We start from the raw sequence: 15924 nt of genomic DNA on the forward strand, positions 1-15924 counted from the left end.
ATGCCTTTGCTGCTGTTTACTATGGAGTTCCTTTTTCTGCATGTTTTTGCTTGCCTTTGCAAGCTTTTTCTCTTTATATCTTTGTACATTACTCTCTTGATCCCTGTTCCTGAGATATTCAGAATGATAGGGGATCTGTTTGTAGGAATGGGGGGGTGTGGATACCTTATTTTTACTTGAGACACAGTTCACTGAAGGCTTCTTTTCATTGCGCCATGGGTTTTTATCAGGATGCTTTTGTTAAGCTCAGAAGCATTTGCTTTCGGCATTTCAATTTCAATATGTGTGGCAGATCTTGGGACAGGGTCTCTAAGAGAAACAGTAGCTTGATTCAAGTGAAGATTTTCCTAGGCTGGTAGATGGCAGGTGGGATTCAAAGATGAAAGCTCAGATGCTCTCAAACACTAGAGCATTACCATTACCTCGGCATTACCAAGATTAGATGTGGAATGTGCAGACCAAGGGAAGCTCCGAGCGTCCGAGCGTGGCTGGGGTAGGGACTGCCTTCCACGCATGGCTTAGCCAGGATGGGGACGAGGCGTTCTGGGCTGGTGTCAGGGCTAGGGCCCCAGACATTATGTTCAAATGTAGGAGAGGCACAGAGAGTGTACCACCCCGAGGCTACCGCATTCAAAGGGATCCAGATTGATAGGGAACAGTGTTCTTGATAAAGTGTTAAATGTAAAAAGCAGATAATAAAAGAATAAGGAGGAGAAAGGTGTAGATGGACAGACATAAGAGCAGACTAGCGGCCATCTTTAGGTGGTGGGTTTGTGGTGGTTTTGAGATTTTTCTTTGCAGCATCCTTTGTTATCTAATTTTTCCTCAGTAAACAAGTAGTGCTAGAATAGTTTTTAAAAAGCTTTTAAAATAAAACAAAACAGTGCTGGGCAGGCATTTTCATTCATTCAGTCAACCTCTGTTGCCTGCCAACTTTGTTCACGGCTTTGGCTGGGCCCTGGGGGAGCCACCCCTGAATGGATCAGGCCGAGGAGTGCCTTGGGGGGGGACTCACAGCCACTGTCGGCTCCTGGTGCCGGGCAAGTGGATTTCTTCAAGGAGCTTCTGTGTTTCCCCAAGGGCCTCTCCATGGGTTGTGCCTGCGTAGTTCTTACATGACAGGGTGGGGAATAACTCACCTTTTGTAGAGTCTGACAGTCCCAAGCTTAAAGCTGCTTTATTCTCATTCTCTGTCCTGGCTTGTTTGTTTTCACCTTTGTCTGTTTTATCCCATTCGCAATATTTGGTGGTCTCCTTTTGTCTTCCTAGAAGCTTGAATTTACAGAGATTCCGTTTTTCCTTTTTGGTTATCACTTCTTTTGTTTCCATAAAGTTGCAGGGCTAGTTTTTGGCCACATAGAAAACAGGTTTGAAATGCCTGTCAGTGGAGAATTTACCCCCAGGGCTTGCTATATTTGTGGAGGTGACATATCAGCCTGTTTGCTTATATGGGTGAACTAGAATTGAACTGTTTGTAAATCAGTGAGACAAGCTTTATATATTTGTGTTTAAGAAATTTCAAGTCCTGGCAGGATACTCAGTTTATTAATTCAAATCAGGATTTTGAATGTCCTTAGATACAGCTAATGAGTCACTTTAAGAAATTTTTAATTCGTTACCATCTTAGTCATAATTCCTTTTCTTCTTGATTAAGAGAAATTGTGTTGAAGCTGGATGGGTGGTTAGGTGTCAGTTGGGTAGGAACCAGTCACTGAGGAAAGATAAAAGGCATAAGGCATAGGCTGAGGTCATCTGTAGTAGAATATTTTTCTTCTCTGGCTAATCTTACTTATTCATTCATGGCCAGAATATTTACCAGTCAGCCAGCGTTTATGTAGAATTGTGGTTTGTATCAAGAGTGATACAGGGAGGGGCGCCTGGGTGGCTCAGTCGTTAAGCGTCTGCCTTCGGCTCAGGTCGTGATCCCAGGGTCCTGGGATCAAGCCCCGCATCGGGCTCCCTGCTCGGCAGGAAGCCTGCTTCTCCCTCTCCCTCTCCCCCTGCTTGTGTTCCCTCTCTCACTGTGTCTCTCTGTCAAATAAATAAATAAAATCTTTAAAAAAAAAAAAAAAAAAAAGTGATACAGGGGTACCTGGGTGGCTCAGTCGGTTGGGTGTCTGCCTTCAGCTCTGGTCATGGTCCCAGGGTCCTGGGATCGAGCCTCACGTTAGGTCTCTTGCTCAGCGGAGAGCCTGCTTCTCCCTCTCCCTCTGCCAGCTGCTCTGCCTGCTTGTGCTCTCTCTCTCTGTCAAATAAATAAATAAAATAAAATAAAAAAGTGATACAAGGAAGTATGAATGTGGTCCCTTACCTGGTTGATGTGAAAAGGTACATTCAGTGAACGTCCATTGGGTCACCGCGTTTCTACCCTCTCTCTAGTCTGGTCCATCTGCTCTTGGCACATCTCTCTGCTGTTCAGAAACTTTCAGGGCCTGTAGACACAGGCTAAGCTGCTTAGTCTGGCATTTGAAATTTCTAAAAACTTGTATGCCATCTTGCCTTTTCTATCTTGTCTTGTCATGAAGCCCTCTTTTCATCCAGCCAGTTTATCTACCCAGTTGGTTTCTGTAACTACCCACCCTCTCCATGCTATTTTCTCTCCCTTTTAATCCATTCTTACCCAGTTTTTCAAAACTCGTCTCTTGGTTTCCATGTTTCCCACAAGCTGTTCCCTAACCTCTCCAGCTGCCGATGATATCTTTCCCAACTCCACTGTTACTGGAAGCTTTAGTTATTTGACCCTTAACGCAGTTTGTCTTCCCTAGTTATAGTCTCTGCATGTGCCTTGTCTTCCTAACCAGATCTTAAGCCCCAAGAGCAGTGACTATTTCACATTGTTAGTGTCTTCCATGGGACCTAGCACAGTGCTCAACCTGAAGTATGTAGGTATTCAAAATATTTGCTGCTTTCCTGAGAAAACTATGATCATGCTATAGTTTTGATTAAGTAGAAATGACAGGTAAGACTCACATGTTCCAGGATTCACATATGGACTAAAATGGTCCCATGATCTTGGCCTTTAAAAATAAAGCTATAGATTATAGACCTATACGGGCAGCCGAAAACCTGTGAGCAGCCTATGAACTGCAGGCCTTTTGCTGTAGTTGAGAATCAGGAGTGAGTGAAGTTTGAATAAGCCCCCTTAGATAATTCTGATATCCTCCTATGCCTTACCTTTTGAGGCTCTGTTTTATAATATGCAAGAATTGTTAATATTGAATATCCTTCAGGCAGCACTCCATACACCTTTAGCCAAGTCTTTAGTAGCCCTTGGCTGATGCAGATTTGAGATGATGCTAACCCAAGCAAGTACTCAGCTCTTCACCATTTGCAGTGAATTAGAGCCCTGGCCAGAAATAGAGTTGATATTTTCTTTTTTTTTCTTTTTCTTTTTCTTTTTTTTTACTTCAAGTTTTTATTTAAATTCTAGCTCATTAACATATATGGTAAAATTGGTTTCATGTGTAGAATTTAGTGATTGATCACTCGATGATCACCAGTGCTCATCACAAGTGCCTTCCTTAATACCCATCACCCATTTAACCCATCCCCACCATCCTCCCTCCATCAATCCTCAGTTTGTTCTCTATAGTTAAGAGGCTCTTAGAGTTGACATTCTCTTAACAGTATCGAGGAGCCTGAGAATGCTAGAATAGAAAGGCAACTCCTGTGTGCTCAGAGTACCTAAGCAAGGTCAAAATTCTCCTTAGAAAATAATTTTGGTTTTCCTTAAACCCTGACAGATGCGCAGTTGATGCTTCAAAGCCCTACACCACCAAGCATGGACACAATAATTTTAACAGAATATTTTTTTTAAAGATGTAGTCAAAACCCACCAAATTATTAAGAACAAAACAATTACTTAAAACATTCACCAAATGTTTAACTTTGAGTAACGTACCTTCTTCATATATTATGCAACATAAACTAGTTGGTAAATATCTGGTAAGGTAGACTGAATGAGGTAACTCGCTGTTTGGGACAATTAGTTTTAATTCAATTAAGACAATGACTTTAATTTGAGAATAGTAGCTCCACAGCCCTTTCCTCTGGCAGTATTTGTGGTCAGCAGAGCCCGTTATTTATCAAGGCAATTTCTAGATCATGGTAATGCAATCATATGGTCTGCTTACACAGAATACTAATCTCTCTTGACACCACCAAGAGATATTGGACCATTGAGGAGTGACTTACTCCCCTGGAAATACTGTTTACCAAGTTTTGTGGTGTAGATGGAGAGATTCTATATGGGCAAGTATACACAGGGATTTCAGTATTAAATTCATATACAGTTTTAAGTGACTCCACTAAAAATGGAAACTGATGTTCTTGACCAGTTTTGCTTAGCGATACTGAAGAATGTAACAATGGCCTGTAGTGGAATGGTTTTGTGGTCTCCCTGTGTAAAGCACTGAACCTACAAAACCTAGGTTTGCTGTTTATTAACAAGGAAATTTACATATCATTGTTTGTAACAGTAAGGTAACGACCAAAAGGCCTATCGTTTGGGATTAAATCAATTACAGTCAACATACAATGGATTACTCTGCAGCCATTAAGTGGAAAGAAATAGAATGGTGTGCCTGATATTGAATGATTTCTCAGATATAGTTCAAATGAAAAATAAAATCAAGGGGCACAACCGTATGTATAATATGCATATTTGTGGGAAAAAGGAGCTAAACTAAAAGTATGTACTTGTATAAACAAATTTTTTAAAAGGAAAGCTGAGATGCTTTTGCATAGTTGTCTATGTGGAGGGGCACTGGAAAATCTAGTATGTGGGTTTTTTTAACACTAGCATTTGTTATTTTTTCCACAAAAATATCTACTAATTAAAAAAGGAAATGAGCACATTTTTGCATAAATGTCCAATAAATGTTCAATAGATCTGTAACTTAAAAGGAAGTAAAGACTTTCTCTTTAAAAAAAATTGGTTTTACTGAATGTGAAATAGGTACAAAAGAAAATTTACATACTGTGTGTAAGGTATAAAGAGTAAATATGCAACAAATACTCCTAGATCCACCACCTGGTTAAGTAATGGAACATTTCTTTTGAAGCCCCTTATATATTCCTTCCTAATCCCATCTCCTTTCTTTTCCCCCTGGAGAAGTGATTGATTACTTTTGCCAATTTTGTTTTTATTTATTCCTTTGCTTTTCATTTTTTTATCACTTAAATTTGTTTCTCTAAGCGAAGTATTACTTAGTGGTGCTTTATTGTAAACTTTGCATAGAAGGATTATATTACATGTATTCTTCTTTAACTCACTTTTTTCACTTAACATTATGTTCCTGAGATACATCTGTTTTGATATATCTGTAGTTCATTCAGGTTTACTGCTCTACAGTATTCCCTTGTGTGAGTGTACAGTTGATTCACTCTGCTCTTTTTTTTTTTAAAGATTTTATTTATTTATTTGAGAGAGAGAGAATGAGAGAGAGAGCACATGAGAGGGGGGAGGGTCAGAGGGAGAAGCAGACTCCCTGCCAAGCAAGGAGCCCGATGTGGGACTCGGTCCAGGGACTCCAGGATCATGACCTGAGCCGAAGGCAGTCGCTTAACCAACTGAGCCACCCAGGCGCCCGATTCAATCTGCTCTTGATGGACATACGGCTGCTGTGCATATGCTCGTACAAGCCTTCTGGTGCCCATGTCCAAGAATTTATTAGGCCATTTACCTCGAAATAGCATTTGTGAATCACTGGCTAAACACATCTGTGGCTTTCAAGAAAATGCCAGATTATTTTTAAAATTGTTGTAGTAATTTTTATTTCCATCAACAGTGTCTAAGAGTTCCAATACTTGGTATTATCAGACTTTTCAATCTTTGCCAGTTAATATAAAATAGTCTCTCAGTACGATGGAGCATCTTATGTTTATTGGTCGCTAATGTTTATTTTCTGTGGATTATATTTTATTAGGTTTTATCCATTTTTATATTCAGTTGTTTGTCTTTTAACTTATTGATTTCACTGGAGTTCTTCATATATTCTCATACTAATTATGTAATTCTCAGTTATATGCATTACACATTTTCTCCCCATTTGTGGCTTGACAAATAAAAACGTTTACCTCCATCATTTTAAAACCTTTTTGTTATGGGAATTTTTAACATATGTAAGAATGAAGAGAATAGTATAACTAACCCCTGCATATCCATCACTCAACTTCAAGAATTACCAACATTTTGCCAATTGTATTTTGTCCATTTCTTGTCCTACCGAGGTCACAGGCATCATGTCATTTTTCCCATAAATACTTCAGGATACATGACTGATTTGATAAGAGAGTTTAAAAAGAAATACATCATGCTATTATCATGTGTAACAAAGTTAATAATTCTTTAACCTTCAACTTTTCCCAATTGTCTTAGAAATGTCTTTTTATAATTGGCTTCTTAGAATCAGGATCCAAACAGGGTCCACATGTGTTTAGTCTTTTTTGGCCTCATAAGTCTGCTAAGTCTCTTAGTCTCTTTTATTTCATAATGTTTGATACTCCTCCTCTGCCAAAAATACTTAGTACGTGTATTATTTTGTGGTTTTATTTGTGCTTTTTTGTGTGTGTAAAAATTTTTTTTAAATATTAATTGATGTAGTTGAATATATAAATTATTATTTTTACTGGATTTGCATTGTATTTGGTGAGAATTTCCTCTTTATAATATTGAATCTTCTTATCCATGAACCTGGCACATCTCTCCTATTTAAGGCCTATCTTTTCTTGCGGCATCTCCCTATAAAAAGTATGATACACCAATGTAGAAGAAAAAGAATCTTGCACCTGAAACTAATGCAACATATGTCAACTATACTTCAATTAAAAAAACAATAATAAATTTTTAAAAGAAAAAGAGAACCTTTGCCTCTACCTCACACCGTACACAAAAATTAATTTGAGATGGATCATGGACCTCACAATAAAAGCTGGAACTGTAAAACTCCCAGAAGGAAACAGAGTATCTTTGTGACGTTGGGGTAGGCAAAGATTTCTTAAGCCACAGAAAACATGAATCATTAAAAAAAAAAAAAAAAAAGGACCCAGTTATTGGACTGAAAACTTCTACTCATCAGAAGACATTATTAGGAAAATAAATTGGCAAGCCACAGACTAAGAAGGTACATGTAATGCACACGTTTGGCAAAGGAAGCAAGCAACCTAATGTGAAAACAGGCAAATATTTTGAATTGATACTTCACAAAAGGCCATATCAATAACCAAAGCACAAAAAGAGTGTTTACTATCATCATTAGTCATCAAGGAAATGCAAATCAAAACCACAGGGATCTACCACTAGGATGGCTAAAGTAGATAAAGAGAAAGACAACAGCAAATGTTGGATAGGATACAGAGCCACTAGAACTCTAGTTTATTGTTGGTGGGAGTATAAAATGCTCTAATTATTTTGGGAAACTGTCAGTTTCCTAAAATGTTAAACATACTGAAATTTTATTCTCGGATACTTATTCAAGAGAAATGAAAACATGTACACAAAAACCTTGTGTAAGAACGTTTCTAGCAGCTTTATTCATAATAACCTACAAATGGATACAGCCCATATCTGTCAAGAGGAGAATGGATAAACAAACTTGTATATTCACAAAATGGAATACTACTCAACAAAAAAAGAATCAAACTATTGATACATAAAGTAACATGGATAAACTATGCTGAGTGAAAAAAGCCAGACACAAAAAATTATGTAAGGTATTATTACATTTATATGAAATTCTAGAATAGACAAAACCAAATTGTAACAGAAATAAACTCAGTGGTTGCTCTGAGTATTGAGAGTTGACCAGGAAGGGGCACAAGGAAACTTTCTGGGATGATGGAAATTTTCAGAGTCTTCATAGGAGTGGATTACATGAGTATAAGCATTTGTGAAAACTGAATGGATCTTGTCAGAATTCAAGAGTAGTGTTTATAAAGATGGAAAGTTAATCCTCACAGGTGTCAGCTGAGATTGGATGTCCAGAACCGTATGCACAAAATCTGTGCCTCTGATAACCATACTCCAGACCAGTGGTTTTCAACTGGGGGCCATTTTACTCCTCGGGATACATTTGGCAATGTCCAGAGACATTGTTTTTTCCAGAGACATTTTTGATTGTCATGACTTGAAGCGGGGAAGGGTATTACTGGCATTTGATGGGTAGAAGCAACAGAGGCTGCTAAATATCCTACAGTCACATGACAGTCCCCCACAACAAAAAATTGTCTGGTCCAAAATATCACTGGTGCTAGCTTGGAGAAACCTGTTCTAGACCTGCCCTTGTTACAGAAGCTGTCAGCCTTAGCCAACCAGATGTTGATTATATTCATGGTCCAAATCAATTGTCGAAACTTGGCATTTGCAATTTCTTCCCCAATAGAATTTAATATCAAATATTTGTAAATATACATAATCTTAAATTTTGAGATAAAATTCCATGTGTCAAGAGCACTTCCAAAATCAAAATTAAATGTTTTGTTTTGACTGTTAAATTTTTAAGATGAGGTTTGTTCTTAACTTTTTTTCATTAAATATTCAAGCGAATGACCTTGGCTCTCTTCCTTTAAATAAAATAAAATAAAAAGGCTTTATTATTAGATCAGAGGAAATAAAAGATAGTAATTTCTTTTTCTTCCCTTTACAGAATGACAGGAAGTGAATTCTTTTCTCGTTTCCCGGAACTCTATCCCTTTCTTCTCCAACAGTTGGAAGCTGTAGCTAATACTGTGGACAGGTAAGAAGAGAATAGGGTAGGACACAGTGAAATCAAGGAAGTGAATTACTTCATTAATCGAGATTTATCCCTCCAGGCAACAGTTTTTAATCAACTCCTTTCTTGTAACTTAGATGGATTTTTTTTAAGTGCTTCTTTACTACATCCTGTTGCCTGACTCTACAGTAGATTTGTACCTGAAAAGTTGTATAAAATCCTGTTTTGTTTTTGTTTAAAGTTGGGGGGAGTGAGAGGGAGAGAGAGAATCTTAAGCAGGCTCCAAGCCCAGCACAGAGCCAGCCACGGGGCGCTTACGACTCTGAGATCGTGACCTGAGCTGAAATCAAGAGTCAGACACTTAACTGACTGAGCCGCCCAGGCGCCCCTAATATCCTGTTTTTATAATATATTTTATATTTTTAAAATCCTGTTTTATACTGTTTTTTCAAATTCTGTTTTCAGTGAACATATTTCAGAAACTAGCTTCTTAGAAACACAGCTTCTAAAAAGATTTTCTTCCCATGATATTTAAAAATCTCTGTGTTTGCATACTGAGTTTGCTGTCACAAACACAAGCCATTTTTTCTTACTGGCCTGTTGCAGTTGACCATTGTGAGAGTAAGCAAATAGCTGGCTGGTCTGGTCACCTGTGACCAGAAATGGCACCGGCATGCCTAACCCTGGAAACAGAAAATAAAGCCGTTCAGAGGACTTCCCGTCTGATCAGGGCACATAGAAAAGTTTATCATCGTCCTTTCAATCACATCCTCTACTGACTGGAATTTTTAGAATGGTGTCTTAGAACATGTGCTTTTTTATTCTTCTAGCCATATTTGCACTTGATATGAATTTATACTCATTATCTGTAATGGGGAAGTAAAATAACATCAGTGAATTTTACTTCTCTTTATGATACATTTCCTCACATTAGTAATTTGTACAGACAGGCTTTTCTGGCCCCAGTAAGTGACCGTTCAAGCTTTCATAAGTACATTTGGCTGTTGAAAGTTTCACATTTCATACTGTGGAACTCCTTTCTGCTGTATGAACAGCTCAAATCAAAACACAGACACGAATTAACAATTAGCTTTGAGAAGAGAATCGTGTGCTGGAGCCCAATCCATGGCTTTGCCAGTAGCTCTTCCTTATTTGCACATTAGGAATATATGAAATGAATGGAGGGGAAAAAAAACAAAAAAAGGGAAATGATCTTCTGATCATAGAGAGTCTCACTTTATATTCATAATCATTTAATGAGAAAAATGTTTGAAGGTAGTGTCTCACCTCTTAAAGTTTAAATCTTTTATGTACAATCACTTGTTTTTCAGTGATACAGGAGAACTCAACCGTCATCCAAGCATGTTTCTCTTACTTTTGGTGTTGGGAAGACTCTACCCTTCCCCGATGGATGGCACCTATTCTACTCTCAGCATGGCGCCTTTCATTCCGTTCATTATGAGGTAGTGTGTGCTTCGTGGAAATAATGGGGTGGGCATGGGGGCAATATGGGGTATTTTAACTTGTTCATATTTCAGAAAGTGTAGTTGGTTTTTTATTATTATTATTATTTCTTGTTTTTTTACTTTGAGAGGGGTCCTGTGAAAGCAGGGGCCTGGGGGCTATTGCCATTGCCCCCAACTGGTCTCCAGTGTTTCAGAGGAAAGTGCTTCTATTGTGGGTGCAGAAGCCCATAGCCATAGCCACTGTTTAAGTAACGTTCCCTTGGCACTCTGCCTGCTAGTGGATGTGTGGTGCTGATAGGAGCTGCCTGCTTTTGAAAAACATAGCCTGGGTATTTGCATTATCCCTGTGTTGAGCCTAGCCAGCATGAGGCAGGATTGGTCCTGGCATTATATCCCCGAATGTCGTTGAAAACGACATTTGCCTCCTCTCTCTGGAGGAGTTTGCTAGTGGGTGCAAGGGGTAGCATCTAGCTGGCCATATGTGGCACAAGTTCACTTCCTACTCAGCTTCTCTTTCAAGACTGGAGCACCTGAGAAAAAGCATGGAATTATACATGGAATCAGATGGTAACAGGCTTTTCTGCTCTAGAGCCTATTGCCTCTTCCTCTGTTACAGTTTTTGAGGTGTATTTGCCACCTTCTGATCACCTTTTTCATTTTCAGATCAAAGTCCTCAATAAATAGGCCTCCAAAAAGTCTTAAAAATTTTCTTAGGGAACATTTCAGAAGCCCAGTCATATTAGTTAGCTTTTGCCTTTCTGCGTACGTCTCGATAAAGCAGCACTTTCATTTTAATTTAGGTACCAGAAATTGAGATAGACTTAGAGCAGAACGTTAAGATGTTAACGTTAACACCAAACTCAAGAGAATGTGTTTGTTATTTATGTGGCGTCCTGGGTTCCACTTCCTGGTTTCACAGAGCTGACTGATGCATTTTAATGTGAGAAACCATGAAGCACGAGATGCCGGCCTGTGATTGCTGCAGCCATTTGTTTGCACCAAGCTCTGGCGGTGGCTGTGTTATCTCCGATCACAGAGATGACTCACTCAGATGGGGTTTTTGTTTCCTGATACACAAAGTTACTAGTCTCCTGGATCCAGCATTTGGTGATTCATTTTAGGAATTTGGGTTGTAAATTTTACTTTCAGGAGCATTTAAAAATTGTACTTTCACTTATAACTGGAAAGAACTGAAAAATGTTTCAGAAGGTTGATGGGGTGGGGGAGGAAAGGCACATGCTCAGAATCACAGAAGGACATGCTTTAGAACTTTGTCATCGTGTGTTAAGAACATTCCATTTGTGGAAGCTTATTACTAATCAATCTGTTATGTGTTGCATCCTAGAAACCAGAAATTACTACATTGAAAATATCCTTCCTGTTATTTAGAGTCTACATATAATCAGAATGCTCATATTATTAATTATATTCAGAGCACTTATTATATAACAAAGATTGCATTAATGTAGAAGATTTAAATATTGCCATAAAGCCAGTGTCCTTAGTGTATTCGTTTTTTTGGTTGTTGTTTTTTTAACTCAAAAGGCGCAAAGCGTCCATTACACTGTCCTCCCAGGGAAAATGCCTTGGTCAGTAGTTGCTTTCTATCTGAATAAGCATTCATAGAATGCTACCAAGAGCCCAAGTGCCACAATTGATTCCTTAGAGTGTCAGTAGGCTCTGTTTATTGAATGTCCATTTGTGGTATAGAACAGTGTTTCTCAGACTTTAAGAGGTAAACCTATCACTTGGGGTATCTCATAAATTTGGATTCAGTAGGTGTGGAATGGAGCCTGAGGGTCTGTCTTTCAGACAGACTTCCAGGTAATGCTGATGCTGCTGGTCTGTAGATCACACTTTGAGTACCAGGATTAAATTTGGGATTTTAAACATTATCAGAACCCCTGCCCTGTCCCCCACTACACATGATTTTGACAGTAGTAGGGTCATACTTGGTACTTGGTTAGGCTATTCCAGGGGTTTATAAGAAGTAGATTTTGACCCGGGAATACAGAGAACGAACAAGAAAGTACTCTGAGCAGAGATGTTAGTAGAAAGTACACCAACATTTGTTGAGCTTTGACTATTTGCCCAACACTGAACTGGCCATCTTACTTACAACGACTCGGAGAGGAGGTGTTATCACCCCCACTTTCCTGTTGAGGAAATTGAGGTTCAGAGAGCGAGTCAGTTATAGAGCTAGAATATGAACCCAAGAGTATAGGGCTGTCAAGAATGTTGGGTGTACTCTTTCCATTACACCAAAATAACCTTTTATGCAGCCAAGAGCAGTGGCTACACTGAGCAGGCCCGTGGGCCCTGAAACTGATGCAATTCAGAGTGAGGAGGAGCCTATCTCCAGAGTTGGTGGACCAGAGTGCTGTTTTCAGGATATAAAAGTCATGTCCCCCCCCAGCAGTGGGATCTGCTCCTTGCTTTGCTTTTCCAGTAGTGAGGATGGCTTGATTGGATACAGCCATTCTCTTGGGCTCATCTCCAGGATCGTTGCCCGAGGTATCAGGGTTGGTCTGCGACCAGGTATGGAGGAAGGCTGCCTTAACTGCCCTGACCATCGTCTGTGATACAATGGAAGGATCTTAGACTTGAAGTTCAGTCAGAAGCCCAGTTCAGGGTTTCATCAACCTAGTACAGGAGCAACCCTGTGCTACCCTAAAATGTTACAATCACCTGGGCAGATGAACCATAAAAATAGTGAATTTGATAAAACTGTACACATTTGATTTAAATTACTTCTGAGAAAATTCTTCATGAAGGAAGTGAAAGATTGGTCGTAAAACCTGTCATTCCAGGCAATATTTGTGGTACTGGTGATGGTGAAGATTGGGCTGTTTGGACTTGGGGTAATAGCTGAAAAGATGGGTGCATGCACGAGTGGGTGGGTGGTGCTTTATTTTTGTAGCATTGCCAATGTTAATTTATGTACTTGGAAGAGTCTAATCAGGCTCTTGGATATTCTGAGTTTAGCTAAATAGAAATTTTTCAGCTAGTGGGAGTAGCACGAGGGTTGCTCTGACCAAGCTGAAGTGAATTGCACAACCAGAAGATTAAAAGCCCCAATGGCAGCTTTTTATTTCCCTTTGATTTATGTATACTTAACCTGCCGTTTCCTTCCTCTCTGTAAGATGTTTGTAAGCATTGTTCGTATTTTTGTTCCTTATCCAACATTTGGGAGTATAAACTTATATCTCTATTGATCTTCTTTGTTGACTGAAATCTTAGAAGTTCTGATTTCGGTCTCCAAAGTTATGCGTGTGTGCAGTTGCATCATCTTGGAACAGAAATGATAATGTTAATCACAATGTTTTGTGTACAAGTTTTTTTAAATCCAGTGTGTTTTATGTGCCCGATGCTCTGCTGGATCCAGATTCGCGGCCCTTTACCATGCAAATGTGATGCCTTCAGTTTAAGACCATTTACCCTTCAGTTCAAATACCACCAAGCAGAGTGACTCATGCTTTAAAAGGGACCCCAACTGGCTCCCTGAAAGTACACGTTCCTTGTCTAGGGCTTTCTAAAGACCAGAATATCTCTCTACATGTACCTTTGAATTCCCTTTTACAAGGGAGTTTCAAGTTTGAATTGAAGAACTACAGGAAACCAAATATGCCCCAAACCTGGGTTTAAGAGACCTGGTTCTGTCTAAGCTCTGCCACTCACTGACTAGCTGTGATGCTTGGACAAGGCTGTGATGCTTGGACAAGGCTCTCTACCCTCTCAGAACCAGTGTGGTACCTGTGTGTGTGTGGGGGGGGTATCCACTGAGACAGAAAGCCCCTGCTGTTGCTGACAACAGATCTCAGCAGTGGATTACTGCCTGTGGGAGAAATCCCTCCACTGCCTTTTAATCATTTTTTGGGTGCTTTTAAAAGGATCTCCCTACCCCTTTGGGGGCTTATTTTCATTGCAAATGACTTTCAGTATGTCTTTCCTCAAATCATTTCACTGTTCACCTTAGATAACTTTTCAGTGAGATCTGCTGTTCTTTTCTCTGAAAAATATTGAGGTGCTAATAACAATACAATCTTAATTAAATACGTGGCAATGGAAATCACCCCTAGGGACCTGTGCTGTGGACACTTTTATAGTTGAGATATTGAAAAATCCAGCCAAAAATTTTAAAAATGGAAAATACATGTTTTGTACATTTAAAAAACATTTCATGGGACCTTTGGATTGTACCAGTCTTAAAAAGGGAAGAAGGGTAGGAGGTACGAAAACTGAGTTAGGCCTTCCAAGCCTGTGCTATTGAGAAGTAATATTGGCCCTTGTTTTCTTGTCCTTGAAAGTTACATAATTCAAGGATTACCACATTACTCCTTGCCTAGGTTGTGGAGTTGAAGGAACTGGTTTTCCATGGTGTAGAGTTGGGGCTTTTGCAGTAGGCGATGGATGGCTTCTACCTTCGTTTGTGATTATAATACCAGGAACTCCCCTTCAAGGCTGCATGGCACATTTCTATCTGCTCTGTCTTCCCAGAATGCTTGCAGAAAAGTAGGTCGGCTTTGCCTTACAGAGAGATAAACAGGCAGAGAGCAGTTGAAACACTGCTGGGAAGGAAGAAGACATGCCCTCCTCCCTTTCTCTTCACTTCAGGCCCGGCTCATCTCTCCCTCTGAAAGGCTGTAGCATTTGTTACTTTAACCTCTTATCCTACCATTCATCACTACTGTATCATAAATAACTGTACTTTGTATGCTCAGTGCTATTCTCTCCAAATAAATCTTAACCTCTTTCCATGCAGAAGCCACTCTGGGTTTTTTTGGTTTGTTTTTGTTCTTTGGTCCCCTTCTCTGCCTCACCCAGGTTTGGGCACAGAGACTGAATTATTAACCTAGAAATGAAAGTAACTGCGAATTGAGACATTTGGTCTCTTAGCAGATCTGTGTATCTGTGAAGTACTAGGGACTCCTAGTCTTACAGTATTGGAGCCACATTTCATAACCCACTGCTTACCGGTTACGTAGAAGGGAAGCTCAGCTGGGTCTTGTGTTTTACCTGGCCTTTGAGGAGTCTTGTGTTCCAGTATGAGTTCTGACATTTACCTTTATTTTAACTTCACCTCACTGACCCTCTGTTTCCTTATCTATCAGATTCAAGTATTGAATATTGCCTAGGTCCTCTCCGGCTTCATGGGCCTGTGAGCTGAGTCCTTCCTGGCCTCTGAACCCCTTTGCCCTGACTGCTGTCCAGCAAACTGCTCTGGAGGCCCACCTCACAGCTACCCTGTTGCAGGCTTTAGCAAAATGAGAGGAGCCTGGATTGATAAGAATGGAAGAAGGAGGGAAGGAGGGAGATGTCATTTTTCTGCTGAAAGTCATAGAACTATCTATATGCAAGCCTTCCAGATTATTATGGCATGAATCGGAGGGCCCCTGGGTGCTTCAGCTATCAATCTGTGTAATGGGGCTAATACTGCTTACAAAACAGCAGATAAAAGGCTCTTCGGTTTGTTTTTTAAGAAAAATTCAATAGAGAAGGAAGGAGTTGATGGTGATAGAAAGAGGGCAGACTTTTTAAACTCCTGCTTTGGCTTGTCCCAACCAGTTAACTGGAAGGAAGGCCCTGAAGCCAGATGTAGGGGAGCAGATAAAAAAAAAAAAAGAGCACCGTGTTGTCCTATTGATGAAGGCAAATCCCTGGACCCAGTAACTTAGAGCCTTGGGTACATGTGAGCCTAGAACTATGTCAGTAATTAGGGGGAAATGTGGGATGGCAGTGTTCTGCTG

At 39.7% G+C, this 15924-nt stretch overlaps 1 protein-coding gene across 1 annotated transcript in view; it reads left to right on the forward strand.

Moving 5' to 3' along the window:
* Nucleotides 1–15924, forward strand: part of THADA (THADA armadillo repeat containing) — a 223448-nt gene that overhangs the window by 32731 nt on the left and 174793 nt on the right. The window contains exons 2-3 of the mRNA XM_032397354.1: nucleotides 8646–8735; nucleotides 10043–10174. Of these exons, the coding sequence (XP_032253245.1) occupies nucleotides 8647–8735; nucleotides 10043–10174 (221 nt within the window). The 5' untranslated portion in view covers nucleotide 8646. The remainder of the gene's footprint in view (nucleotides 1–8645; nucleotides 8736–10042; nucleotides 10175–15924) is intronic.

The sequence above is a fragment of the Phoca vitulina genome, unplaced genomic scaffold (genome assembly GCF_004348235.1).
Source record: "Phoca vitulina isolate PV1807 unplaced genomic scaffold, GSC_HSeal_1.0 scaffold98, whole genome shotgun sequence".
NCBI lineage: Eukaryota > Metazoa > Chordata > Mammalia > Carnivora > Phocidae > Phoca > Phoca vitulina.